This window comes from Taudactylus pleione, unplaced genomic scaffold (genome assembly GCF_031769625.1).
Source record: "Taudactylus pleione unplaced genomic scaffold, aTauple2 ptg000800l, whole genome shotgun sequence".
Classification (NCBI taxonomy): domain Eukaryota; kingdom Metazoa; phylum Chordata; class Amphibia; order Anura; family Myobatrachidae; genus Taudactylus; species Taudactylus pleione.
This window is the reverse complement of record NW_028285202.1, coordinates 1,327,892-1,355,612: the sequence shown is the minus strand read 5'-3', so window position 1 is coordinate 1,355,612 and position 27,721 is coordinate 1,327,892. Positions and strand designations below refer to the sequence as shown.

The 27,721-nt window shown below is 45.0% G+C and overlaps 1 protein-coding gene and 1 pseudogene across 3 annotated transcripts in view; one reads left to right on the top strand and one right to left on the bottom strand.

Moving 5' to 3' along the window:
- Positions 1 to 27,721, top strand: part of LOC148474919 (uncharacterized) — a 70,531-nt pseudogene that overhangs the window by 27,803 nt on the left and 15,007 nt on the right. The gene's annotated exons all lie outside the window — the stretch shown is intronic.
- LOC148474921 (uncharacterized) lies at positions 7,831 to 27,521 on the bottom strand. 2 transcript variants are annotated; one of them, XM_088457990.1, is made up of 4 exons: positions 27,420 to 27,521; positions 18,243 to 18,391; positions 16,299 to 16,375; positions 7,831 to 13,088 (listed from the first exon to the last, which is right to left on the bottom strand). In XM_088457990.1, exons 3-4 carry the CDS (start codon positions 16,327 to 16,329, stop codon positions 10,579 to 10,581), a joined length of 2,541 nt encoding a protein of 846 aa, XP_088314116.1. In that variant the 5' UTR covers positions 16,330 to 16,375; positions 18,243 to 18,391; positions 27,420 to 27,521; the 3' UTR covers positions 7,831 to 10,578. The 2 variants fall into 2 exon arrangements, with proteins under 2 accessions (XP_088314116.1, XP_088314117.1); XM_088457991.1 differs by having other exon boundaries at positions 16,299 to 16,361.

The following is a 27,721-nucleotide window of genomic DNA, read 5'->3' as shown; positions in this document are numbered from 1 at the left end:
TGTACTGGCGATAGTAATAATTGGTACAGACTGACATATATTATGTATAATGATCCTTATAATATTCTATTCATTATTATCTGATTCTCATGTCCAATGGGCAAATGCTATGTCTGTTATTACTATGCATGGAGATCATGATGTCTCCATTCTTAATTATGTGTATGTGTTATACCTTTTTCATAGACCCATAATAGCGATCTTTCTGAAGTCCCTATTCATAAGCAGTGTAAAGTCCTTTTACCATTCGCCCATTGATAAAAATGCTTTTGATTTACTTTGATGTATTCACAGAGCAGGTTACAGTGGAGAGATCTCAGATTCCTCCAGCAGTCTCCCTAATTAGAGCAAATATAGTTTCCCCATACACTCGCATAGTGGAACAATCGGCTGCAATTCCGGGAACTGTAAGCTCCGCCTACCCTTTATCTTCTCCGGATCCTAATGCCATGTATGCGTGGCGCAATGTGGTTCCTTTGGTGGAAAGTAGTGATGTATACAATCTTTTTGTTTTTCTCTATAATATGTATACAATCTCCCTGCCATTGCCCAATACACAGCCCATTGTATAGTTCACACTGTGCAGAACTCCCATATCTCATACGCTTCTCATTCCCTGGTACTCATCAGGCTCCCAGGTGTGTTGTGATCAGAGCCGGGTGCTATGGCCCCAAAAAGGAAGTAGCTGTTCTGGGGATGTCCCTCACCCAGGGGTCAGTGGCCTAACACCAACATAGAGGAGGTGCTGTTACAGTACTGTGGTCTAACGCTGTATAACCTGTACATATGGTGTGCTGCAATGTAAGGGCAGGCTGGGCAGGGAACCGGGCAAAGCATAATATTAGATGGTCCTAATGAGAAGTGACCACTAAGAAGAAATATACTGTAGGTCTCGTCTCAATGTAAAAAGACTATTGTATTGTATCTTAAATACTTGTAATAAACCTAGTACTGTATTTAGGGGGTGGGTGAGCTTTGACTTGTAAAATGTAGATAGTGAAAAAAATAAAATAATCTGTACCACTGAAATGATTTAGACAAAGTGTTGTGTGTGTGGGAGGGGGGACGGGGCTAGAGAGGGGGTCAAATTAGTACTTATAGTGACAATCTCAATAAAAAATCAGAGGTTATGAATACATTTTATATGTGTAACTTGATTCTAGTTGCAGTGCCTCCCAATAATGTGTGGTCATGTGTTTATACTGATGAAGGTAAGTGGGGGTCTGACTTCAGCGTAAGTTATGAAGGTCTCTGTGATTGAGTTGTAGGGGTAAGAAGTGTGGGTGTCATCTATTTAAATGGGGAGAAGATGGGGGCTCGTAGATCACCCTAAAGCGATGGTCTTTATTATAATTCTAATTTTAAGAGGTTCTTTTTTAACTTCTAATCCATGCTGGGGTTGTGATTTTTGTAATTCCCTATAATCATCCAAGTGTGGGGTTTATAACTTCCTATTGAATAGGATCAATTCTCTGAAGTTAGACTGGTTGGCATAGGATTTCTGAATATTAAATGTTATAATATATGTTTAATTATATTTAGTATTTAGTAGTATTTTATATTTTATCTCTGTTCCCCATATATGTGCTCCCCTTCGACACCCACACACCGCTGCATTCTTATTTTCCATTGGTTAAAGCCGCGCTCAACAGCTCAGTTGTTTCCTTCTTTACCTCAGTAACTGAAGCAAAATGGGTTCCCTTGAGTACAGATGTGACTTTAGGGAAAAGAAAGAGGTCCCACAGTGCTAGGTCTGGCGAGTATGAATGGTGTTCTAGCTCAGCAATCTGTTTCTCGGCCAAAAACTGTGTCGCAGAGAGCTGGTGTCCTGTCCTGATGGAGGATGAAACCATTTTTCCACAACTTTGGCCTCTTCTGATTCTTTCCTGTAAAGGTGCTAGAACATTTTTGTACTAGTAGTTGAAAAACTGTGAATGAATCTAATTAATAAACAGCCAATGTGTTAAAAAGAACAACAACATACTGTTTGTGTTTTATTGGAACAATGGACTGTGGGCTTCATTCAGAGCCGCTCGTTCGTTCCGAGCGATGGTCGCACATCTGCGCATGCGTACGGGTTGTAATACGCATGCGCGAACCAGTCAGTGCGGCCGAAAATCGTGTGCTCGCAAAATAGCGAATGCCTGCTAATATGAGTGACAGAAAGAGGCGTATGTGGGTGGTAACAGGGGAAGGTGCTTGAAAACGGGGAGTGGAGATCAGAACGCAGGGGTGCCTAAAGGTCAAAACGGGCGTTTTATGGGTGTGCATAATAAATAAAGCAGCGTCATCGCCCACGTCAGTTGGGTGTCTTTTAGCCAGAACTGCTCGCATGATTGCAGTAGGAAAAACCAACCACAAGTATAGCGAGCAGTTCATACGCTGTTCGATGTACTCGATTAATCTAATAGCGGACATGACATATGATGCGAGCGGCCAGGGGGCGTATTTTTCAAAATAACGACCGCATGTTTTGTTCGCTCATACAGACATAGAGGCGTCAACAGACCGCAAAGAGCGAACGGTTAATTTAAATAGCCAGCCCCTTTTTCTGAACGAGCGAGCGCAAATAGCCTCCAGCTCTGAATCAGACCCTGTATACGTGTGTCAAAGTGTCAGACACTTGAAACAATGTTACAATAAATAATCACAATACACAACATGAGGAACGATCTAAAAATAAATTTTCACAAACAATTATACAATATGAATAAAAATATATGAAAACATTCAACGTGCGACGGCATCAACTTGGAAATTCAGACAATATTAGTACGGTCTTGAATATTGTTAGTGTCCAGTCAGGATGCAAAATGAAGTCTCCTGATAGATGATGGCCCATCAGGGCGCTAGGACTGGGAGCTGCAGTATCTCTTTGCTGCATTTAGGCACATGTTTTTTTTTAACACATTGGCTGTTTACTAATTAGGTTTACCAGCGCAGTTTTTCTCTACTAGTGTCTGTTGTTGTGGGGATAGCAATACCCCTATTTGAACTGTAGCAGTACTCCTAATCACAGGTGTGGCTCTGGTGCTTTAGAAATTTCTGTTTTTATTGTTGTGAGAACATTTTGGTAGTTATGTTGATTCACGGTTGCAATTCTGGTACCCAGCCTTCCAAATAAACACCCTTGATATCAAAGAAAACGTGGCTTTAAATTTGGATTTCATTCTTGGTGATGATTGTGTTTTCCAGTGCATGGACTGGCATTGTGTCTCAGGATCGATCCAAGATCCATGTTTCATTACAGGTAATAATTTTATTTAAAAAAATACGAATTTGCATGAGTTTGTTCTAAAATGTCTGTACAAATTTGCTTTCTGCTCGGCAGTGAGAAGCCTTGGAACCATCTTAGCACAAACTTTTGTCATGTTAAGATCTTGATGCAGAACTTAACAGTTTCTTTGCCGGTGTTTACCATTTCTGCTTTCATTCGGATGCTGAGTCGACGGTCAATTTTTCCAATTTTTTTCCTCATTTTCATGGTTTTGATGTGCAAGGTCTTCCAGCATCTTCGACATCCTTATGACCATCACTAAATCTTTTGTGCCACTCAAACACACGTGCACATACAATCTGCCCGTAAGTGTTGGTTAGCATATGGAAAGATTTGGTTGGCATTTTGTTCACTTTAACTAAATGTTTTAAGTTAACACGTTGCTCTACTTTTGAACTAAGCAGTTTTATAATGCACGGGAAACACAACTTCTTTGAATGATGTGTGACAGCAAATTATCTGTGCAAGAGGAGTGAAACTTTGAAAACTGTTTTGGGATAGTCCAAGGCACAGTCTCGTTATGTAATAGCCACACCTCGTAGTCTTTGGAATAATATCTTTCATATAAGAAGGTTCCAAAGAGTTAGCTGTCAACATATAAGCATACCGTAGTTGTATTATCAGATCATTTTGTATGACTTATAGTAACACAGAATAACGGTGTCTGTAATGTAGCCCTGCTGGGGATAAGCTATGCGCTAGGAAGATCATTCTAATTTCCCTTATCACCAATTCACCATCTCCATGTAGGTTCTAACCTCTTATACTAGTGTAGGCATGGACATAACTAGAATGGGTACAGTACACATGGGAACACCCTGCCCCCATACACTGTACTTACCTTTCTGCCAAAACCATAGATCACTGGGAAAATGGTGCAGGTGCCATTTTTCTGGAGATGTGGACTCTGGCACAGTGCCGGTCTACTCAGCGCCTGTGTAAGCAAGAGAGAGGGCATCCGCACAGAGACTGCACATGGGCCTCCTCTCAACTATTTGCCTGGCATGGTTGCATCAGATGCGACCACACCAGACTGGGCTTTCCCTGACTTGGTCGCATCTGATGCGACCAGTCAGAAATGCCCACTAGGCATCTGTGGGAAACTAATCTTCCTGCAGCTGCCTATATTAGAGGGACCTTCCCGTCCCTCTGCACCCTCAGCTTCCCCTCCAGTGTCCCGATCACTGTTGGCCACAGTGATCGGGCACATGGTGTCACCCCTTTTCCCGATGCGGCTGTAGGCCATGATTGTAATAAAACAGCAGCCATGGGCTCCTGGTAGCCGCAGCTGTTGTGTCCTGTCCCAATCACTGTTGCCAGCAGTGATCGGGTACCCAGCATCACCTCCCACCCAGCTGCTGGGTATATATATATATATATATATATATATATACACACACACAAACACAGGTTTTTTTTTTTAACCACTTGGCTGGCATGGACGCATCAGATGCGACCATACCAGGCTGGGTTTTCCATGACATGGTCGCATCTGTTGCGACCAGTCAGAAACGCCCTGTGGCCACTCACTGCATAAAATTAGTAGTTCCTATGGTAGGGATGGCCATCAATGTTTTCAAAACATCTATGGTGGCCACCCGATGTTAAATAGTTTTGCCATTGATGGCAGAGAGCCAATGGTTCTCCAACATCGATGGTCAAGTGGGAGCCAAAGGTTTTTTCCTTGATGGGGCATAGCTTAGTCCTGGCCCTGGCAGCCGCTAGGCCCCACTCCTAGTAATTATTGGTCCGCAACCCACCGTGTCCTAGACAGTGGTGGCCATTGATGGGTGCAAACCATTGATGGTTCACCATAAAAGGTTTGTGTGCCATCGATGGACACATCAATTGTATCCATCAATGGATACTGCTCCGATGGCCATCCCTAGTAGTCACTCTTTCCGCTAGTCAGTCCCGATCATCATTACTATCGATTTTTCTGATACATCTGAAAAAAAAAAAACTATTCTATTCGGAACTCAACCATCTATTGTTTAAACTTTGATGGTTTTCTAGGGATGGTTCAAAACCATCAGTCATTGATGGTACAGCCATCGATGGTCAACACTACAGTATATCATAAATATTGCTATTTTTAATAGTATACTGTTTCAAACATAAATAAAAAATATTTTTAATAAAATCGTGTGGGATAACTTTAGATTGATGTTCTTGACCTAATTCAATCCTAAAAAAAAATCAATTTATGAGCATTTTTTGGAAAAAATATTAGCCATTTAAGTGGTTAAACCATCACTGAGTACAAGTGCTGTATAAAGGTGAAACTGGGGTGGGAAGGGGCAAACTAGCATAGACTGATTACAGGAGGAACTCAACATTGGTTTTTTCCCCCCGATTTTTCCTGTACCCGAACAGGCTCAGAGGTCCAGGGCTGGTAATGCATTTGGGGGGGGGATCCCACACCATTTTGTTTTTGATTTTTTTTTTTATACTTTATTACACATATAACACATAGAAGCCTTCACAGATCACATTGATCTGTGCAGCGCTTCTGCACAACACACTGCTCGCTCACAGGCAGGCATCTATTCATTTCAGCCAAATACGACTGAGCTCACACATGATCAAACACGAGTCCATAGACCATTGGAAAACATGATTCAGTCAAACACGATGTATGAGTTTGAGAAAAAGACACAAGTCAAGTGTGTTTATTCTCAGCCAAACAAGATTAGTAAATTTACCCCTAGGACTAGAATGGGCTCTTTGATTGCCTTTTTAAACATTTTTGGGCTTCTACTTGTAAGCTCTCTGACTTATTTTTACAATTAGGATATCTTGCTGTACTTTAAAGTCAGATTATGTCTTTTTCTACTATGCCACTGTTTTTTTTTCTCCATAAGATGAATATTATTGTTACAGTATTTCTAGATTTCCAGGTAACACCACAATATAGGAACCAGCTAGAAAGCTAATATAAGCTGCCTTCTTTCTTCATTTTATTTTTACCTTTTAATCAAAGACAACGTGGATGGCAAATACATATTTTTAATTGTTGCACACAGCCACAATCTATGTGTGTATATATATATATATATTTATACAGTACTGTGCAAAAGACAACTAACCCAAACGTACAGCCAATGTCATTAATAACTATCTTCAGCATAAAGAAGAACAAGAAGTCCTGGAAGTGATGATATGGCCCCTACAGAGCCCTGATCTCAGCATCAAGTCTGTCTGGGATTACATGAAGAGACAGAAGGGTTTGAGTAAGCCTACATCCACAGATCTGTGGTTAGTTCTCCAAGATGTTTGGAACAACCTCCCTGCCAAGTTCCTTCAAAAACTGTGCAAGTGTACCTAGAAGAATTGATGCTGGTTTGATGGCAAAGGGTGGTCACACCATATAATGATTTTAGATTTATATTCTGTTCATTCACTTTGCATTTTAATTGATAAAAAATAATCTATTAACACTTCTATTTTTGAAAGCTTTTGCACATTGCAGCATTTTTATCCACACCTGCCTAAAATGTTGCACAGCAGTGTTCTCCCCATGCTGTTTTCTGTGGGCGCATCGCCAGGCAGAAACAGCCTACCGCCCGGCGCTTTTGCCCACTGTGGAACACTGGCCTCTGAAGTGACCAAAGGCTAAAGAAACCTCCGATCGCTTCAGAGGCCAGCGTTCCCAGTGATGCACTGCGCGGGTGACGTCACCCACAATGTGAGGAGCCTGCCCCGCGCGTCTGCTGGATCAAGTTAGATCCAGTCAGCGCGAGGCAGCGGCAGCAAGTAAAGGTAAGTGCTGGGCTGGGGCCAGGACCAGTCTGGGGGCACTGCATTAAGGGACACTATTAAACCTGGAGGCAATGCATAAGGGACACTATTAAACCTGGGGGCACTGCATTAGGGGCCAGTCTGGGGGCACTGCATTAGGGGCCAGCCTGGGGGCACTGCATAAGGGACACTATTAAACCTGGGGGCACTGCATAAGGGACACTATTAAACCTGGGGGCACTATTTAAGCCTGGGGGCACTACATAAGGGACCAGTCTGGGGGCACTACTTCAGCCAGGGGGCAATGCATGAGGGCAAAGTTAAACTACAGGGGGCAATGCATAAAGGGGAAAACTACAGGGGGCACTGTATAATGGGCACTTTTGACTGAGAGCCAGTGGGGAGCAGCCTGAGACCTGTCGGGCTGGATTGGTAAGGGAGATACCTCTATTCCCGGCGCGTGCATAATTGCGAAGGCCTCCACCCAGCTACTTTTGGATGCCACCCGGCTGGAAAATATTTCTGGGGAGAACACTGCACAGTATTGTGCGTGTATATATATATATATATATATATATATAACAAGTTAAGAGTTTTACAGGTGCCTAATAGCGTGTATATTTCTTATAACACCCAGTATACAGTGCAAAGAATGATGAGTAGCTCCACAACTTATTTATGTATCTTCGGTCATATGACCACCATAAGAATCAGGGTATAGGAAATGAAACACAATTAGGAACAAAATAGTCCCAAATGAAGTGGTCCTTCACTGTGGAGGCTTTTTGTATAAAAAGATTTATTCAGCAGTGAAAAACAAATAAGTAGCACATGTACAAAATATAAACAGAATACTGCTTATCTGTCCATGGGGGAGGTCCCGGTACAGTATCAGACCCAACGCATTTCATCTGCTCAGGAAGACTTCATCATGGAAGAAAAGGAAAATCCGTACATCAAAAAAAAAAAAATCAATGTGCATATCAATAACACATCGCCAAGGTCCAGGAATGATGATGTTCGTCCATGCAAGATGACGTTTTGCCTCTTTCTGAGTTCCGTTTTTTTGGAGGGAAAAATCCGAACTCCACGTGCAAACTCGAACCTATCCGAGCCTGCACATCCCTAATATAATTATATATAAACCTTGGATTGGGCATGTGTGAGAATTAACAGCTACTTCTTTTCCATTTCAGAGTTGGGAACACTGGAGAAAATGAGGCACAGGCTACATACAGTATATAATGTATCCACCTAATTGCTGTTATTTGTCTCACCACTAAACCAGATCAGGGAAAAAAGCAGCATCGACTTACAGATCAATTTATTATTTGTATGTATCATTATATGGCAGAGAAAGCTTCTGTCTGTAGGATGCATCTCTATACTAAGGAACGCGCCCTCTACCTGTGGGTATTCTCATACATCCAGATTACTTTCTGCCCATGGGACATTCCCCACTAGGAACATGAATGTTCTTAAACTTAATATGTCTATGAATGAGTTGATCGTCTTTCCATCCTCCCGCATAACCTCACTGCCCACTATTTCTTTATGAATTGATGGCACAACTATCTCCTCTAGCTCCAAAATGCGCTGTCCTGTACTCCTGTCTCCTTCAAACCACACATTCAGCACCTCTCATAGTCCTGTCGTTTCTATCTGAAAAATATTTCCAAGATCAGACCCTTTCTCACCCAGGATGCTACTAAAACCCTCATACACTCACTGGTCATCTCCAGATTGTACTACTGTAACCTTCTCCTATCTGGCCTCCACTCCCATCTCACGTCTGTCCTCAATGCTGCTGCTTGGCTCATTTTCCTCTCCAAACGCTCTACATCTGCCTCCCCTCTCCTACAAGCTCTCCACTGACTTCCCTTTCAGAACCCAATTCAAGGTTCTCACACTTACAAAGCCCTCACCCATTCCTCTCCCATTTACATCTCTGACCTCATCTTTCTTCACTCTCCTAGCCGCTTTCTTCGTTCAAAAAATTCACCACCTCTTATGCAACTGATTACTTCCTCCCACCTCCCAAGAATTTGCCCGTGCTGCTCCCCACCTTTGGAACTCTCTCCCTCTCCCCATCAGACTCTCCACCTCTCTACAATCCTTCAAACGGGCTCTCAAGACCTACTACTTCAACAAAGCCTTCTAGCTCTCCTCACCTGCTGCTACATGCTCCTTCCTCCCTGTCTACCCCATCTGTCACGCCTATTTGTCTGCCCCTCCCCTTTAGAATGTAAGCTCTTTCGAGCAGGGCACTGTACCGTCTTGTGCTTTTCTTTACTTTATTTTCATCTACTCCTTACTCCCCAGTAGGGCACCTAACTCTTGGTTGCTTATGCTGTTGCTACTTGGGTGTTATGGTCACTAATGTAGCAATGTTTAATATCCATGTCCTTGTCCTGCACTGTATTGTATTGTAAGTCACTGGTCACTTGTTTATGTACTTTGTAAGGCGCTGTGGACCACTTGTGGCGCCATATAAACAATAATAATATAGTTTATCTATGATATATGAGATGAGCTATAAGTCAAACCTTTCTCAGTCTGCAGAAGAATAGAATATGGTTTATCATCTGAGTATGTAATACAATAGCAGATAGTGCATATAATGTGTTACTAATTACACAAATAAGAAAATACACATAATGGAGCCACACTGGTAACTGTACCGGGCTCTCACATGTTGTTTTACTGACAGTTGGACACAGCAAGAAACCGTTGTAACAATGCACATTGCACACTTTATTCACACAATAAACAAGACCTAAAATCCTCTGGGCTTCCACTGGTCAAATATTTCCTCACTACATCAAAAAGGCGCTACTCTGCCCAGCTGGACCCCTATAGGAACTAATACATAATATCTGTCAAATATGATAGTAGTTCTATTATTAAGGTTTTCAGTATCCCACTTTCTAAAATTCCAGGGCGATGACTGCAGTTTAGATCAGCACTGTGTGAATTCTTCAACGCTTTGTATTAGGTTGAGAATAGATTTTCCATGTACACAGTAAGAATATTGGTTTCTTTCCTGTATAGTTTTTCCAATACTCTTCTGATATAATGTAAAACCATTTTCCACTTTCAAATCAATATCAGTATTCCTCCTGTATGACTTGTTTTATGTTACTTTCACATTTGATTTAGATCTGAAGCTTTTAGGAGACAGAACATGTTTTCTGTTCCATACGGTTCTTCTGATGCATTTTCAGACTTGAGATACAGACAAAATACTTCCCACACTCAGAGCAAGGAAATGGTTTATCACCTGTGTGACTTCTCTGATGTGTAACAAGATATGGGACCAAATGTAATAAGGTGAGAGTTTAGCAGTAAACTTTTTAAACTCGCCCAAAGTAATAGAGTCCGAGAACATGCAAACTTGCCAATTTTTAGACTCAAAAAACTTTCACAATTTAAACTCTCATCCAGATGTTTTACCATTGTAAAGATAAAACTCGACCAATGTGAGTTTAGTCTCTCACATTTTTTAAACTCTCAACCTATTACATTTGGCCCATGATTTTTGTGTAAAACATTTCCCACACTCAGCATGGAAATAGTTTCTCACCTGTGTGAATTCTATGGTGTTTAACAAAATAAGATTGGTCAGCAAAACATTTCCCACACTCAGAGCATGCAAATGGTTTCTCACCTGTGTGACTTCTCATGTGTGTAACAAGAGATGATTTGTACGTAAAACATTTGCCACACTCAGAGCATGGAAATGGTTTTTCACCTGTGTGAGTTCTCTGATGTTTAACAAGATCTGATTTCTGTGAAAAGCATTTCCCACACTCAGAGCATGGAAATGGCTTCTCACCTGTGTGAGTTCTCTGATGTGTAACAAGATGTGATTTATGTGTAAAACATTTACCACACTGAGAACATGAAAATAATTTTTCTCCTCTGTGATTTTTTTGATGTGCAACAAGTTGTGCTTTCTTGAAAAAAGATTTCCCACACTCAGAGCAAGAATGTGGTTTCTCTCCGGTGTGAATTGTCTGATGGTTTTCGAGACTTGAGCAACGTTTAAAACATTTCCCACATTCAGAGCAAGAATATGTTCTTCCTTCCGTGTGACTTCTCAGATGTTTATTAAGATGTGAATTCCATCTAAAACATTTCCCACACTTGGAGCAGGAATATGGATTCTCTTCCGTGTGACTTATTTGATGTGTAACAAGACCTGATTTATGTGTAAAACATTTCCCACACTCAGAACATTGAAATGGTTTCTCCCCTATGTGACTTATCTGATGTCCAACAAGACCTGATTTTTGTTTAAAACATTTCTCACAGTCAGAACATTGAAATGGTTTCTCACCTGTGTGACTTTTCTGATGTTCAACAAGACCAGATTTCTGTGTAAAACATTTCCCGCACTCAGAACATGGAAATGGTTTCTCACCTGTGTGACTTCGCTGATGTCTAATGAATTTCGATTTGTGTGTAAAACCTTTCCCACACTTGAAGCAGCAATATGGATTGTTTCTCTTGTGACTCATCTGATGTGTAACAAGATGTGAATTCTTGAGAAAAGATTTCCCACATTCAGAGCAATAATATGTTTTTCCTCCTGTGTGACTTCTCTGATGTCCTTCCAAACTTGACTTTTTGGTGTAACATTTCCCACACTCAGAGCAAGAATATGGTTTCTCTCCTGTGTGACTTCTCAGATGTTTAACAAGATGTGAATGCCATCTAAAACATTTCCCACACTCGGAGCAGGAAAATGGGTTCTCTTCTGTGTGACTTATCTGATGTGTAACAAGACCTGATTTGTGTGCAAAACATTTCCCACAAACAGAACATGGAAATGGTTTCTCCCCTGTGTGACTTTTCTGATGTGCAACAAGACCTGATTTCTGTGTAAAACATTTTCCACACTCAAGACATGGAAATGGTTTCTCACCTGTGTGACTTTTCTGATGTGCAACAAGACCAGATTTCTGTGTAAAACATTTCCCGCACTCAGAACACGGAAATGGTTTCTCACCTGTGTGACTTCTCTCATGTCTAATAAGTTTTGATTTGTGTTTAAAAACATTCCCACACTTGGAGCAGGAATATGGTTTCTGTCCTGTGTCACCTCTCTGATGCTTAATAAGCAATGTTTTACTAGTAAGGCATTTTTCACATTCAGGAGAACAAGATTTGTCTCTGTTGTTATTTATATTTGTTTTCCTCTGGTGTCCAATTTGACTGAACTGGTTACTAAAACATAATTTACCACTGTAAGAAGATCCCAGCTCCTCCTCAGCATGAGTAGATGTATACGGTGTATGATCTGAGGGTATATGTATGCCAGTGTGTGTGAGTCCTTCTTCATCACATGAGATAGGTTCCTCCTTAGTATGAGTAGATGTACACTGTGCATGATATGTTGGTGTATACACATCAGGGTCTATTGATTCCTCCTTAATATGAGTAGATGTATACAGTGTATGATATGTGGGTGTATATATGTCAGTGTCTGTGACGATTCCTCCATCACATAAGGCTGATTCCGCCTTAATATGAGTAGATGTATACAGTGTATGATATGTGGGTATATAAATGTCAGTGTCGGTTAGGTTTCCTTCATCACATGAGGCTGATTCCTCTTTAATTTGAGATGTATATTGTGTATGATCTGTGGAAGTATAAATGTCAGTGTCTTTGAGGTCTCCTCCATCACATGAGAGTGATTCCTCCTTAGTATGAGTAGATATATGCAGTGTATGATATGTGGGTGTATACATGTCAGTGTCTGTGAGGTTTCCATCATCACATGAGGCCAATTCCTCTTTAATATGAGTAGATGTATACTGTGTATAATCTGTGGATGTATACATGTCAGTGTCTGTGAGGTCTCCTCCATCACATGAGACTGATTCCTCCTTAATATGAGTAGATTTATACTGTACATGACCTACGGGTGTATAAATGTCAGTGGGTGTGAGGGTTCCTCCATCACACAAAATCGATTCCTCCTTAATGTCAGTATGTAGAAGACTTTCTTTTTCACAAGGGATAGATTCCTCCTTGATATGACCAGATGGATCTTCATGTAATTCTGTTGGGAAAAATGTATGTTGGTCATAAAATTAATTTTTTTTGTTTTCACCGTAAAATTGGTTTCTTGCAATCCATCTGGGAACACTACTTATTCTGGTTATAGAGGCTGGGCACTTGGAACAGGCAATTAACTAGTTACCTTACTAAACTGATACCCCCTCTACTATATTCCCCTCCCACCTCCAACAGGACCTTTTTTTTTTAATGCCAAAGCTCTAATAAAGAAAACATGAAAGGCTAACTGTGTGATGGAGGAACACTCACACCCAGCCGCCACTGCACACGCAACGTTATTATCAGCACGAGACGGAGCACTCTGAGACAGGTCCGAAGACCTGTGTACACAAGAGCGGACTCTGGTGTCCATTCCGGTTGGATGTGGTGAGGTTCCCTTGCGGACGATAAATCTGTATTTATATACACAGAATTGTACTTTTCAAAGCTGACTATCGATGGTTCAGGTCTGGGACTCTATGGATTTCTTGTTATAGCACATTAAATCCCAGGGGGCTGCTGCTAATATTCATGCTGCTATTACTAGATTATTAATGTGGGTGTGATTTTGTATTTTTATTGTTATATTATTGTTACCATTATTCATAATACATATATAAACATTACATGATATTATACCATATCCCTCTTATACTCTCATATTTTTCAGATATATAATATCAATTAGCGCAAAACTCATCTCTGTTACAGGAGTGATGCAGCCAAATCCTGTTTCCTTATCAACGCTAACTAGGGGGAGCCCAGGAAAAATCCAAGGTCTTCTCTAAACAGGCTGCGGAGCCGCCGAATGTCTGATACCTCTGCAGCTAATGGTGGTGATGAAACACTGAGTCGATGTGCAGCTGAATCACAAAGAAGGAGCAGAATAGCAAAGGAAATGCGAGGAAAGAGTGTGGGAGGTCACACGATGCTGTAGGGTACCAACACAAAATACCATCAATACAAAACTTACTCCCACTCTATTACCCTGGAGGAGGGGGACAAGGAGTATATCCCAAATATATTTTTCTCTTTTTTAAAAAATTTATATGGTTTTCAAATAAAACCAAGATAAACCACACATGTGATGCAGTTTGCATTGTAATCATATAATTATAAACATAGTGATGGCTATATACACAGACAGGACATCATGTATAATATGGCATCCATATCTGAGGTGTATATTAGATGTGCACATGTAATAATGTACTTATACACATAGCGATGGCTATAAACACACACAGGACATCATGTATAATAAGGCACCCATATCTTATGTGCACATGTAATAATGTAATTATACACACACTGATGGCTATATACAAAGACAGGACATCAAGTATAATATGGCACCCATACCTGATGTGTATATTAGATGTATACATGTAAGAATGTAATTATACACACAGTGATGGCGGTATCCGGTCATTAGGTCTACAGTAAAAAGGTAGACAATGTTTAGGTAGACAATACAAGTTAGACAGGCAATAGGTCGACAGGGTCTGAAGGTCGACACAATAAAGGTCGACTAGTAAGAAGGTTGACAAAGACATGTCGATAGGGTCATTAGGTTGACATATGGTGTTTTTAAAAAAAATTTTTTAGGGTTAGGCACTTCACGGAGGGTTACGGTTAGGCACCAGGAGGGAGGGTTAGGCACTGACTGGAGGGTTAGGATTAGGCACTAGAAGGGACGGATAGGGTCAGGCACCAGGAGGGAGGGTTAGGCACTAGAAGGGACGGTTAGGGTCAGGCACCAGGAGGGAGGGTTAGCGTTAGGCACCAAGGGGAGGGTTAAGGTAAGGGTGAAGATTAGGGCTAAAAAAATAAATAAAAATGTGTCGACCATTTGTATGTTGATCATTTGTGGGTCGACCTAATGAACCAGTCGACCTTCTTAACAGTCGACATTTACTGTGTCGATTTATTGCTTGTCTAACTTGTATTGTCCTCCTTTTTACTGTAGACCTAATGATCCACACCCAGTGATGGCTACAGTGTTCTCCCCAGGCTGTTTTCTGTGGGCGCATCGCCGCTGACCCCCGCCGACCCCCGCTGTGGAACACTAGCCTCTGAAGTGACCGGAGGCTAAAGAAGCCTCCGATCACTTCAGAGGCCAGCGCTCCCAGTGATGCACTGCGCGGGTGACGTCACCCACAATGTGAGGAGCCATTTTATAATGGAGCCAGCCTGGGGGCACTGCACAAAGGGGCCAGCCTGGGGGCATTTTATAATGGAGCCAGCCTGGGGGCACTGCACAAAGGGGCCAGCCTGGGGGCATTTTATAATGGAGCCAGCCTGGGGGCATTTTATAATGGAGCCAGCCTGGGGGCACTGCACAAAGGGGCCAGCCTGGGGGCACTGCACAAAGGGGCCAGCCTGGAGGCACTGCATAAAGGGGCCAGCCTGGGGGCACTGCATAAAGGGGCCAGCCTGGGGGCACTATTTAAGCCTGGGGGCACTACATAAGGGACCAGTCTGCAGGCACTACTTCAACCAGGGGGCACTGCATAAGGGCAAAGCTAAACTACAGGGAGCAATGCATAAAGGGGAAAACTACAGGGGGCACTGTATAAAGGGCACAAATACAGGGGGCACTGCATAATGGGCACTTTTGACTGAGAGCCAGTGGGGGAGCAGCCTGAGAAATGTCGGTCTGGATTGGTCTGGGAGATACCCCTTTTCCCGGCGCGCGCATAATTGCGAAGGCCCCCACCCGGCTACTTTTGGATGCCACCTGGCTGGAAAAAAATTCTGGGGAGAACACTGGGCGATATACACAGACAGGATATCATGTATAATATGGCACCAATATGTGATGTGTATATTAGATGTGTACATGCAATAATGTAATTATACACACAGTGATGGTGATATACAAAGACAGGAAATCATGTATAATAAGGCACCTATATCTGATGTGTATATTAGATGTGCACATGTAATAATGTAATTATACACAAAGTGATGGCTATATACACACACAGGACATCATGTATCATATGGCACCAATATGTGATGTGTATATTTGATGTGTACATGCAATAATGTAATTATACACACAGTGATGGTGATATACAAAGACAGGAAATCATGTATAATAAGGCACCTATATCTGATGTGTATATTAGATGTGCACATGTAAATATGTAATTATACACACAGTGATGGCGGTGTACACAGACAGGACTGTGATTAAACCTCCTCTTACCCAGAAATGTGAGGACTCTTTCATTCTCCATCGTGACGTTTTTCCACAGACCCTTATGTCCACCTAAATTAGTGTTTCTAGATCAGGAAATTGTAGATTTATTGCAATACACTTTTACACACAAGTTTAGAAAAATTCAACTTTAAATGGAACTGTAAATCAAATCTTAATGACTATTTGCTGATGGTAATTACTAATAATATCCTTGATGCAGGGCTCTGTCAGAAACAGCCGCACTACCATGTTGGCCTGGAAGTGCTGGCCAGCTGGAGGCAACAAAGACTCTTATGGGATAACAGAGGGTTGGGACAGAGACTTCATTTAGTCATCCTATATAGATGCCTGGCAAATGCCCTTTGTCCGCCCCCCCCCCGGCCAAGGCAGCTAGACGTCCGGGAGCTACTCACCCCAGGTTACCTGCTGCAGCCTGAGCACTTGGGGGAGTGTCAGTGGCCGCCCTCCTAGATGCTGGTACCCAATCCTGCAGGGGATCCTTATCTAACACCAGCCCCACAGCACCATGGAAACTGCACCAGCTGTATGATATGGAGCCACTGTGTGTGTATCAGGCTGACTGGAGGTTATGGCTCCTGATGCACTGACCAGTATGGAGCCTCTGCTGACTGTGCTGCCTTGTCTACAAGCCAAAAGACATCGCGCCTAGTCCTATAGGAGTACATGCGTGGCTCGGTGGCTGGTGCAGCGCTCCAGGGATTATCGCCCCTTTAGGTTGGACTGGTCATTAGTGAGTGATGACTGAGCTGCGCTACCTAAATGTGCTCCCGTAATACTAATAATGTCCTTGGTGTGTGGGGTCTGTGCGGCTATTTGGGTGGTCTCTGTAACATTAGCGCAGCTATAGTGATTGGTGTTACATTGCAGGCAGTCCTTATATACCAGTATTCCCTATGTATGTGCTCACATACACTGACACCCACTAGATACATTAATAGTAAGCATTTATACAAAAGGCAATACAAATAGTAACCTTTGTGCTGACAACTGAGACGGAGAGAACTCTATTAGGCACGTATAGCTGCCTGAGCACATTAGTCCTAGTAACACCACCAGTCTGACTCGGAGTCCCAGGTAACAGCGAGAGCAGCAGTCGGTATTGGCCGTCGCCCGATTGCCAGTTGATGCAAATGCCGCTACATACTCCTTCCCTTTGTACATATGTGCGGCCGAATGTCCAAGGTCTGAGACACCCACTTTTAGCGCCAGTGCACGCTCTTATACGCCACCATTGGTCGCAACATCAGGAAATTGCACCAGCACTATGGCAGACCATCTGACCATCGCCACCTATGTTTGCGGGTGTGCTTCTGGGAAGGCAGCTACTTGCACTGACACGCCTGCAATACTCTCATAATACGCTCGCTGAACGACCATTTTTCGTGCACTACTAGCCCCTCCCAGTCACCGCCCAGGAACGCCCATCACTTTTCCGCCACCTTTCTGATACCATCTGTCCCGATGTCAGCAGCTCCTTTCAGGGTAATGCATGCGCTATAGATTTGCGCAGATGCAAATAATCACTCAATTACATGCACATCGGTATTTCACCCAGCTCTGAATCAGGATCATTACCGCTTACACATGCCCTCAAACACTTTAATAATGTTTTAGTCCATAAAAACAAAGTAGGTAAATGTAATAGCCTACGGCCTGCAGACATCTAAGAGATCTTTAAAGACATAACGAATCTGGTTTTGCCTTTTAAATGATCGCCACTTTAAAACAGCGGCCAGAATCGGCGATGCCTGCAAGTCTCAGGCTATTCCATTTACTGCTGTATGTCAGATTGTGCAAATGCTGCAGATACTTAGATATGTTTCAGAACAAGGGGCTCCTTACGGGAGCATGTGAGCCTGGTGCTATTACAGTTTGTGGATTCTCAATAAACAGCTCTGACACTGGCAATGTATACTTACAGGTGCTTACCTTAATATGGAATGTCTTTCCAAGTTGCCTAGTTGTTTTCTGTGTTTCCAGTACAGTATGTTGTTACCCAAATGCACTGGTGAGACGCAACTGTGAGCTGGTGCAGACACTTTCGGAATCTGCTGTCACTGTGCAGATCCCTCTCTCCCCTATATAATAATAATACCACATATCAGTGTGTGCAGGGAGCTGTGTTATTCCCCCTCATATATCACTGTACAGTCCTCTCCCCCCTATATAATAATAATACCACATATCAGTGTGTGCAGGGAGCTGTGTTATTCCCCCTCATATATAACTGTACGGTCCCCTCTCCCCTATATAATAATAATACCACATATCAGGGTGTGTTGGGAGATATGTTATTCCCCCTCATATATCACTGTAAGGTCTCCTCTCCCCTATATAATAATAATACCACATATCAGTGTGTGCTGGGAGCTGTGTTATTCCCCCTCATATATCACTGTAAGGTCTCCTCTCCCCTATATAATAATAATACCACAAAGTGTGTGCTGGGAGCTGTGTTATTCCCCCTCATATTTCACTGTACAGTCCCCTCTCCCTATATAATAATACCATATATCAGTGTTTGCTGAAGCTGTGTTATCCCCCCTCATTTATCACTGTACAGTCTCCTCTCCCTATATAATAATAATAATACCACATATCAGTGTATGATGGGAGCTGTGTTAGTTCCCCTCATATATCACTGTACAGTCCCCTCTCCCCTATATAATAATAATACCACATATCAGTGTGTGCTGGGAGCTGTGTTATTCCCCCCTCATATATCACTGTAAGGTCTCCTCTCCCCTATATAATAATAATACCACATAGCAGAATGTGCTGGGAGCTGTGTTATATCCCCTCATATATCATTGTACACTCCCGTCTCCCTATATAATAATAATACCACATAGTGTGTGCTGGGGGGAAGCAGTCGGGAAGCTGGCAAACGCAATGCCGACCACCGGCTTCCTGACTGCTTAATCCCGGCAAAGGTTAAATGACAGGCATCGAAATCCCGATGCCTGTCATTTTACCTACGTCGGGCGCCGCCGCGGACCGCCGCGCGGGGGGGGGAGGGTTAGGTTTAGGGCTCCCGGGGGGGACTTAGGGTTAGGCACCCCTCTGGAGGTTAGGGTTAGGCTAGGGGAAGGGAGGTTTAGGGACCCCCGGGGGGAGGTTAGGGTTAGGCACCCCCCCAGGGGACTTAGGTTTAGGCGGTGAGGAAGGGGGGGGTTAGGTTTAGGCACTTAGAGGGGGGATTAGGGTTAGGCAGAGGGGGGGGGTTAGGGTTAGGCACCCTAAAGGAGGGTTAGGGGGGGAATTAGGTTAGTTAGTACTTACCTTAGGGACGATCAGGATTTCCTCCTGTGTCGGGCAGCAGCTTTCGGGATCTAAATGGCCGGTGGTAAATCATACCGATTCCGTGCTGGGAGCCATGTTATTCCCCCTCATATATCACTGTACAGTCCCCTCCCCCTATATAATAATAATACCACAAAGTGTGTGCTGGGAGCTGTGTTATTCCCCCTCATATTTCACTGTACAGTCCCCTCTCCCTATATAATAATACCATATATCAGTGTTTGCTGAAGCTGTGTTATCCCCCCTCATTTATCACTGTACAGTCTCCTCTCCCTATATAATACCACATATCAGTGTGTGCTGGGAGCTATGTTAGTTCCCCTCATATATCACTGTACACTCCCCTCTCCCCTATATAATAATAATACCACATATCAGTGTGTGCTGGGAGCTGTGTTATTCCCCCTCATATATCACTGTACAGTCTCCTCTCCCCTATATAATAATAATACCACATATCAGTGTGTGCTGGGAGCTGTGTTATTCCCCCTCGTATTTCACTGTACAGTCCCCTCTCCCTATATAATAATACCACATATCAGTGTGTGCTGGGAGCTGTGTTATTCCCCCTCATATATCACTGTACAGTCTCCTCTCCCTATATAATACCACATATCAGTGTGTGCTGGGAGCTATGTTAGTTCCCCTCATATATCACTGTACGGTCCCCTCCCCCCTATATAATAATAACACCACATATCAGTGTGTGCTGGGAGCTGTGTTATTCCTCCTCATATATCACTGTACGGTCCCCTCCCCCTATATAATAACAGGATATGTGGTAAGAACTTACCTTTGTTATCTCCGTTTCTACGAAGTCCTTAGGGTCCACAGGGATACCTTGGGGTATAGGTCTTGGCTACACATCCATGGGCACCACAGAGTTAAAGATGTCCTCCCAGGATGCACTGGGCCCCCTCCTATACCCCGCCCCCAGGCCAAGGCACCTCAGTTTTAGTATCAAGCCATAGGCCGGGAGTGAGGAAAAAGGAAGAAGAAAGTCTGGAACACACAAGATTCACATTCTCTTAGAAAAGGGAGACAGAAAACTGGTGACCAGAACAACACCCTACGGAAGCACAGGGCGTCAGGGCGGGTGCCCTGTGGACCCTAAGGACTTCGTAGAAACGGAGATAACAAAGGTAAGTTCTTACCATATCTCCTGTTTTCTACCTCAGGGTCCTTAGGGATCCACAGGGATACCTTGGGGATGTCCCAAAGCAGTATCCTTCAAGGGAGGGGACGCTCCTGTGCCGAGAGGAGAATCCGCCGCCCGAAGGAAGCATCCTGAGAAGCAAATGTGTCAAAGGCGTAATGCTTGACGAAAGTATGGACAGAGGACCACGTGGCCGCCTTACAAAGCTGAAGAGCTGAGGCGCCACGTCGAGCTGCCCACGAAGGTCCCACAGATCTTGTAGAATGAGCTTTCACAGAGGGTGGCACTGGGAGTCCCTCCTGAGTGTATGACTCAGAGATCGCCATGCAGATCCAGCGTGCCAAAGTCTGTTTATTGGCAGGCCAACCCCTCTTATGAAACCCATATAGGACGAACAAAGAGTCCGATTTTCTCAAAGAACTGGTACGGTCCACGTAAATCCGCAGAGCCCGTACCACATCCAAAGAAGCCCCACCAGCTGAGAGATCAGATGAATTAAAGGCTGGGACCACAATTTCCTCGTTAATGTGGAAACTAGACACTACTTTAGGAAGGAATTCGGGACGGGTACGAAGTACCACCCTGTCCGAATGAAAAATTAGAAATGGGGGACGACACGAAAGAGCCCCCAAATCCGACACCCTTCTGGCTGAAGCAATAGCCAGAAGGAACACTGTTTTTGCCATAAGCCATTTCAGATCCACAGAACCCAGAGGTTCAAATGGAGGATCCTGTAGCGCCTTCAGGACCACAGCCAGATCCCATGGAGCTACCGGATGGACATAGGGAGGCTGGATGCGAAGGACACCCTGCATAAAGGTACGGATATCAGGCCGCGTGGCAATCCTTCGTTGAAACAAAACCGACAGGGCAGAAACATGCACCTTCAGTGAAGCAAGGCGTAGACCTAAATCCAAGCCTGCCTGAAGGAAAGCCAACACTCTCAATATTCTAAACTCGCGAGGATCGTATGCTTTAGGGCGACACCACTCAAAATAGGTATGCCACACCCTGTGGTAAATTCTAGCTGAAGCCGGCTTACGAGCATGTAACATGGTATTGACCACCGCTCTAGAGAAACCCTTGGACCTCAAGAGGGAAGCCTCAAGAGCCACGCCGTCAAAGATAGCCGACTCAGGTCCGGGTAGAGACAAGGACCCTGAGACAATAGGTCCGGCCTCTGAGGTAACAGCCAAGGAGTGTCGATGGATAGACACTGGAGATCCGAGTACCAACTCCTTCTGGGCCACGCAGGGGCCACCAGCAGGATCTTGCCTCCTTCCTGCCTGAACTTTCGAATTACTCGAGGCAGCAGGGAGAATGGAGGAAACAGGTACGCGAATTGGAAGTTCCACCGTGCCGACAGAGCGTCCACCAGGAGAGCTCCCGTGTCTCTTGTTCGGGATCCGTACGCCCACAGCTTGCGGTTGTGTCTGGAGGCCATGAGGTCTATTTCGGGAAGACCCCACTTGTCCACCAGGAGTTGGAACACCTCCTGGTGAAGAGACCATTCCCCCGGGTGTACATCGTGACGGCTGAGGAAGTCCGCCTCCCAGTTCAGCACACCCGGAATGAAGACGGCCGAAATGGCCGGCAGATTGCCTTCCGCCCAAGTCAGAATGCGGGACACCTCCTTTAGAGCCGCTTGGCTTCGAGTTCCTCCCTGACGATTTAGGTAAGCCACCGTGGTGGCATTGTCTGACTGAACCTGCACAGGTTTCCCTAGCAGGAACGGTCTTGCATGTTGCAGCGCCCTGAACACTGCTCGAATTTCCAATATATTGATTGGCAGGTTCGATTCCTCCGTCGTCCACCGGCCCTGGAAGACATGTGGGCCTGTTACAGCGCCCCAGCCCTGAAGGCAAGCATCCGTTGTTAGAAGGACCCAATCCGAAAACCAAAACCTGCTGAGATGAGAGATTTTTAGCCACCACGTCAAAGACAGGCGCACTTCCGGAGTGAGCCTGATCATCTGCGTCTTTATTCGACGGGGATTTCTGTCCCATCTGGACAGGATCAACATTTGTAGAGTCCTGGAGTGGAACTGGGCATACTCCACCATGTCGAACATTGACACCATGGATCCCAGTAACTTCATCGCCGAGAGAAGAGACACTCGGCGACTGCTTAGAACATTGCGCATCTTGGACTGCAACAGGGCTATCTTTTCCTCTGTCAAAAAGATCCTCTGTTGCTGAGAGTCCAACAATGCCCCGAGATGGACCATTCTCTGAGAAGGAATTAGAGAGGACTTCTTCCAATTCACTATCCAGCCGTGAGCCTGCAATACCGATATTGTCAGTTGTAGATGGCTGCAAAGGACTTGTGGCGACCCTGCCAACAACAGAACGTCGTCCAAGTAAGGTAACAGGCGAACTCCCTGCAACCGCAGGTGTGCCGCCATGACCGCCATTACTTTTGTGAACACCCGAGGAGCCGTGGAAAGCCCAAACGGTAGGGCCTGAAACTGGTAATGGAGGCCCAACACTGTAAATCTGAGGTAACGCTGATGAACCCTGGCAATGGGGATATGCAGGTAAGCACCCTGAATATCCAGGGACACCATAAAATCCCCAGGCTGCATAGCTAAAACAATAGAACGCAGAGTCTCCATCCGGAACCGAGGGACCCTTAAAAACTTGTTCAGGGACTTGAGGTTTATAGGTCGGTATGATCCATTTGGTTTTTGAACCAGAAAAAGGTTGGAGTAATATCCGGTCCCTCTCAGGGATAACGGAACAGGTTCTATTACTCCCATTTGAAGCAGAGAACGCACCGAATCTTGGATTGCTGGAGCCTTCGTTGGATCTGAAGGACCTGCTGTTATAAAGAACTGATGAGGAGGTCTTCTGCGGAAGGAGAGGGTATATCCTTGAGATACTACCTCCCGTACCCAAGTGTCTGTGGTGGTTTTGAACCAACACTGGGCGTATTGCAGAAGTCGGCCTCCCACCCTGGGATCCCCCAAGGGGAGGCCCAACCCGTCAGGCTGAGGGTTTGTCGTCCAGGCTTGGCAGCTGGACGTCTGGTAAGCCAAGCTTGCTTCTTGGTCTTAGTAGTCTTTTTGGGACCTGAAGGTCTCGGAAAGGACAGAACCCTAGGTTTTCCCGGAGGGCGATAGGGCCGAAAGGACGGATTTTTAGACCCAGACGGAGTCTGGGCTGAGGGTAGACACGCAGATTTGGCAGCCGCCAATGTGTCTACTATTTTGTCCAAGGCTGGTCCAAACAGGACCTGCCCATTGTAGGGTAAGCATTCCAAGCCTTTCTTGGATTCAGCGTCCGCCCTCCACGAACGTAACCACAAGGAGCGTCGAGCGGCCACAGCCGCCGCAGAAATCCTAGAAGTAAGCAGGCTCAAATCCAAAGCTGCCTCGTTAATGTACGTAGCGGAATCCCGAAAGTTACCCACTAACATAACCTGTTCGCTGGTACCCTCAGAAGCGAATGATGTCTCCAAAGCGTCCGCCCACCTTTCCATAGCCTGGGCCACCCAGCAGACAGCCATAGCTGGTCTAGATGCTCCTCCAGCAAGGGAATAGATGGACTTAAGACACACCTCCACCTTACGGTCTGTAGTATCCGTCAGAGAAGACATAGACAGCATAGGTAAAGTTGCGCTCTTTACTAAGCGCGTAACATGAGAATCCACCTGAGGAGGAGACTCCCATTTAGTGAAGTAATCTTCCGCAAAGGGATAAGTACGTGCCAGACGCTTGTGAGGTTGAAATCTTTTTCCTGGAGATTTCCAGGCCTCCTCCATGTGATCAACTAGCTGACCAGATAGAGGGAAAACTGCTGCAGCTCCTTTAACCTCTTTAAAATAAGCATGAGTAGGCGCTGCAGGTAAGTTGTCATCAGTAATTACCATGGCCGCACGGACTGCCCGTATGAGGCCTGGAATGTAAATGCTAGACTTGGCCTCTGTTTGAGGAGTGTCAGTGTCCAAAAAATCTACAATTTCGCCCTCATCAGACGACCCGTCATCCTCCTCATCCTGAGCGGACGGATATGACAATAGCGGTCTTTTAGCAGGTCTGGATTGATCCTGCTGAGTGCTCCGCACCCCAGAATCAGACAAACCTGGGTCAGCCTGATTAAGGACCTGTTGCGGGGGGCACTGCATTACTATCGGTCCCGGAACTCCGAGAACAGGAGGCGGGACTACCGCCTGCTGTGCAAACCCCAATTGTGGAAATGTAGGAGGGGCTACAAGCCTATTTACAAGAACAGTCAGGGCTTGTGCAAAACAAGCCCAAGGTGGTTCCTGAGAGGTGCTGGGTACAGCAGAGATACTGGGGATGGCCAAACATGCAGCACATAACCCATCCTGGAGTACCGCCCCCTCCCCCACACCTGCTTTACATCTGGAGCAGGAAATTAGGAGAGGTGCTCCTCTAACAGAGTCCTCACTGGACATAGTAGTATGTGACACACCTCTCACAGAAATAATCTCAAACTGTGAGGTAAATTCCTACCCTGACAGTACTGGCACTGAGAGGGCTGGTCAGGAGGAAGAAATAGGGATAGCTAAAATGGCTGACAGGAGAAAGATCAGGCACACAGCGCTAGCATAAGTCACATACAATGCAGAAACCCTGCACTAAGTGCACTATCACTTATACAGACCTACAGCCTGGCAGTGATAGCGCTACATACGCTGACCTTTACTGGAGGAGAGGTATGTAAGGGGCACCCCAGGCTCCGCACCCTGTCACCACAGCATCGCATAAAATGGCCGACGGAGGATGAAGGGGCGGGCTTGGGGAGGATCACTGCCTCAGCCCGCCAAAGCCTTGATGTAAGGCGCCGACAGCAGTGATGGGGAGGAGCCTCCTGTGCGCTACAGGGAAGGCATCCTGCCCTGGCAGGCCATTAACCCCCCGGGATGCTGGAGCGTGTTCCGCAACGCTTCAGCCCCGTATCCCTGGTGGTCTAGTGGAGAGCGCAGGCATCCGCATGGCTCCACTATACTGCCGTCCCCAGGGAGCCCCCAGCCCTGTGGACGCCGGACTGTGATTCAGCAGGCGCCTACCGCAGACGCCCGCTGCCTACCTTTGCTGACCCCCGTACATCCGGCCACAGTCCCAGGCCCCCGGAGGTTCCGCTAGCAGGAACCCCCAAGAGCCCGCCGAGCTCCCCGACTCACTACCGGTGGTCGGCGCCGGCGGGGGTGTCGGAGCGGTAGCATGGACGTCCGCTGGACAGTCCTATGCTACCGCTCTTAGATGATCTTCAGGGGCTGTTATACACAGCCCCCCTCTGCGATGACCGGCTCCAGGCCGGGCACCTACTGAAACTGAGGTGCCTTGGCCTGGGGGCGGGGTATAGGAGGGGGCCCAGTGCATCCTGGGAGGACATCTTTAACTCTGTGGTGCCCATGGCTGTGAAGCCAAGACCTATACCCCAAGGTATCCCTGTGGATCCCTAAGGACCCTGAGGTAGAAAATAATAATACCACATATCAGTGTGTGCTGGGAGCTGTGTTATTCCCCCTCATATATCACTGTACAGTCCCCTCCCCTATATAATAATAATACCACATATCAGTGTGTGCTGGGAGATGTGTTATTCCCCCTCGTATTTCACTGTACAGTCCCCTCTCCCTATATAATAATACCACATATCAGTGTGTGCTGGGAGCTGTGTTATTCCCCCTCATATATCACTGTATGGTCTCCTCTCCCTATATAATACCACATATCAGTGTGTGCTGGGAGCTATGTTAGTTCCCCTCATATATCACTGTACGGTCCCCTCCCCCCTATATAATAATAATACCACATATCAGTGTGTGCTGGGAGCTGTGTTATTCCCCCTCATATATCACTGTACAGTCCCCTCTCCCCTATATAATAATAATACCACATATCAGTGTGTGCTGGGAGCTGTGTTATTCCCCCTCATATATCACTGTAAGGTCTCCTCTCCCCTATATAATAATAATACCACATATCAGTGTGTGCTGGGAGCTGTGTTATTCCTCCTCATATATCACTGTACGGTCCCCTCTCCCCTATATATTAATAATACCACATATCAGTGTGTGCTGGGAGCTGTGTTATTCCCCGTCATATATCACTGTACAGTCCCCTCTCCTCTATATAACAATAATACCACATATCAGTGTGTGCTGGGAGCTGTGTTATTCCTCCTCATATATAACTGTACAGTCCCCTCTCCCCTATATAATAATAATACCACATATCAGTGTGTGCTGGGAGCTGTGTTATTCCTCCTCATATATCACTGTACAGTCCCCTCCCCCTATATAATAATAATAATACCACATATCAGTGTGTGCTGGGAGCTGTGTTATTCCCCGTCATATATCACTGTACAGTCCCCTCCCCTATATAATAACAATAATACCACATATCAGTGTGTGCTGGGAGCTGTGTTATTCCTCCTCATATATAACTGTACAGTCCCCTCTCCCCTATATAATAATAATACCACATATCAGTGTGTGCTGGGAGCTGTGTTATTCCTCCTCATATATCACTGTACAGTCCCCTCCCCCTATATAATAATAATAATACCACATATCAGTGTGTGCTGGGAGCTGTGTTATTCCCCCTCATATATCACTGTACAGTCCCCTCTCCCATATATAATAACCCCATTATACATAGGAGAACAAATTACCGCAAGGAGGCTCAGTTCTGTTTTCTGTAAGTATCTCAAAATGGTCGCCGCTTCAAAGGTGTCCCATACAATAAAAACTGATGAGATGATGGTTGTAGATTTGAGACAATAACAAAATGGCCGAAACATATGTTTCTCTGAAGTGCTGTAATAAATTGTGCAGTCTGATTGGCTATCCGGGGCGTCACTCACTGAGGAATGACGCCCCGGCCACTGAGGAGGCTGTCCCCATAGTAACTCCGGCTGTCACTGTTCCCGTTACCGCTGCTGCATATGGCAGACGTATAACCCGCCATCATACA

Excerpts from the sequence above, each read along its gene's own strand:
- LOC148474921 (XM_088457990.1), bottom strand. The coding sequence starts at position 16,329 with ATGGAGAATGAAAGAGTCCTCACATTTCTGG. Across the intron at positions 13,089-16,298 it reads AAGAGTCCTCACATTTCTGG|AATTACATGAAGATCCATCT; the intron begins GTAAGAGGAGGT and ends TTTTCCCAACAG.